This window comes from Trypanosoma rangeli, assembly GCF_003719475.1.
Source record: "Trypanosoma rangeli strain AM80 chromosome Unknown Tra_15.4_contig_00614, whole genome shotgun sequence".
Taxonomy (NCBI): Eukaryota; Euglenozoa; class Kinetoplastea; order Trypanosomatida; family Trypanosomatidae; genus Trypanosoma; species Trypanosoma rangeli.
This window is the reverse complement of record NW_021706360.1, coordinates 1-1409: the sequence shown is the minus strand read 5'-3', so window position 1 is coordinate 1409 and position 1409 is coordinate 1. Positions and strand designations below refer to the sequence as shown.

The following is a 1409-nucleotide window of genomic DNA, read 5'->3' as shown; positions in this document are numbered from 1 at the left end:
GTACCAGTCCTACATCCGGGCGTACATGGGGAACTCCAGAGAACTCAAAGCCCTATCTTTTTTTTTAAATATCAGATGTCCTCAACCTTGGCCATGCTGCACAGAGCTTTGGCATTGACAAGAAGCCCAGTGAGGTCCGGGCGCAACTTTAGAGCTTTGTCAGGGAAGGCAGGAAGATCGCGAGAGAGTCGTCTTCCCTCACCACGCAAGAGGAGGGAAAGTGGAGCGATGACTTTCCAAGTCGGAGAAGACTGCAGGTGGAGGTACGTCATGACGATCGCTACCGAAGTATGGTTGCGCAGGAGCAGCGCAATGTGAAAGCCCAGTGCTGTTGAAAGGTGGAATCAAAACTTAACTGTTCCCGAGTGAAGGGAGAAGCTGCGCGCCAAAAGACACAAGGGCTCCGGACGCATCCACACTGTTTAATTACGTTTTACTAGATCCACTGCGGAGTCTGCTTTGGCGATTTGCTGCGCCTGTGATATTTCCAGTGTCGTTGCTTATTTCTGTTTCACAATGTGTTCCACGGTTGATGCTCAGCTTCCTCTACAATGGGGGCTAGAGAAGCATGACAACATACTGGGGCTTCAAGCTTACGGATATCATGGGCCTCAGCTTTGTCAATCCGGATCAGTTAACGGAGGCCGACAGCACCACGTTCTACGGTGCGTATGTCACGCACTGGCCCGAATATAAACGCATGTGTCTTCACTTGACGACAGGCATTTGCATGGCGTACACACTTGGCGAGGCCGAGGAGTTCCACGGGCACGTATCTGCAGTCACAGTCGCACCAATGTTTTGTCGTCTGGGTTTGGAGGGGGCGCTCATGACGGGGCTTGAAATCACAACATCTCCTGCCTTCATAACGCGTACTTTGTGGACTTGTTTGTGCGGCAAAGCAATAAAGCTGCTCGTGAGATGTACCAGAAACTGGGTTACATTGTCTACCGACGCACGCTTGGCTACTACCGAGGTGACGGCCCCAAAGGGATATTTAAGGAGGATGAAGATGCGCTAGACATGCGCAAGACCATGCCGCGTGACAGGGAGAGAGGAAGGAGCAGTGTTATTCCTGTTGATAGGCCCATCAAACCCGAAGAGTTGGAGTGGAACTAACACGGAAAGCTATGTGAGTCTGTGAGTGCGTGTGGGTGCATTGTCCAACTTTTTTTTTTTACCGTCAACGCCGTTGAAAATTCACTGAGTCTGATATATCGTCTTGCTCGGACTAGGGAAAATTATTTTTGGGAGATCACTTTTTGTTTGCAGCATAAAGAAGGCGAGAGAACAAAAAAAAAGAGAGGTATGCTGATGAATTCATAGTCTCCCCAGTAGAATGCCAAGCTGACGCTCAAAAGACTGTGAAGCTCCTATCCAACATTGGGAAGGACGCAGCACATTGGAAA

General features: G+C 49.8%; 1 protein-coding gene across 1 annotated transcript; it reads left to right on the top strand.

Annotated features, from left to right (window-relative positions):
* Positions 1-568: 568 nt before the first annotated feature.
* On the top strand, positions 569-1021 carry TraAM80_09556 (N-acetyltransferase complex ARD1 subunit; the record flags this gene model as incomplete). The annotated part of the gene is made up of 1 exon (XM_029386233.1): positions 569-1021. The coding sequence occupies one exon, from the start codon at positions 569-571 to the stop codon at positions 1019-1021; it is 453 nt and encodes a 150-aa protein (XP_029233919.1).
* Between the last annotated feature and the right edge of the window lie 388 nt (positions 1022-1409).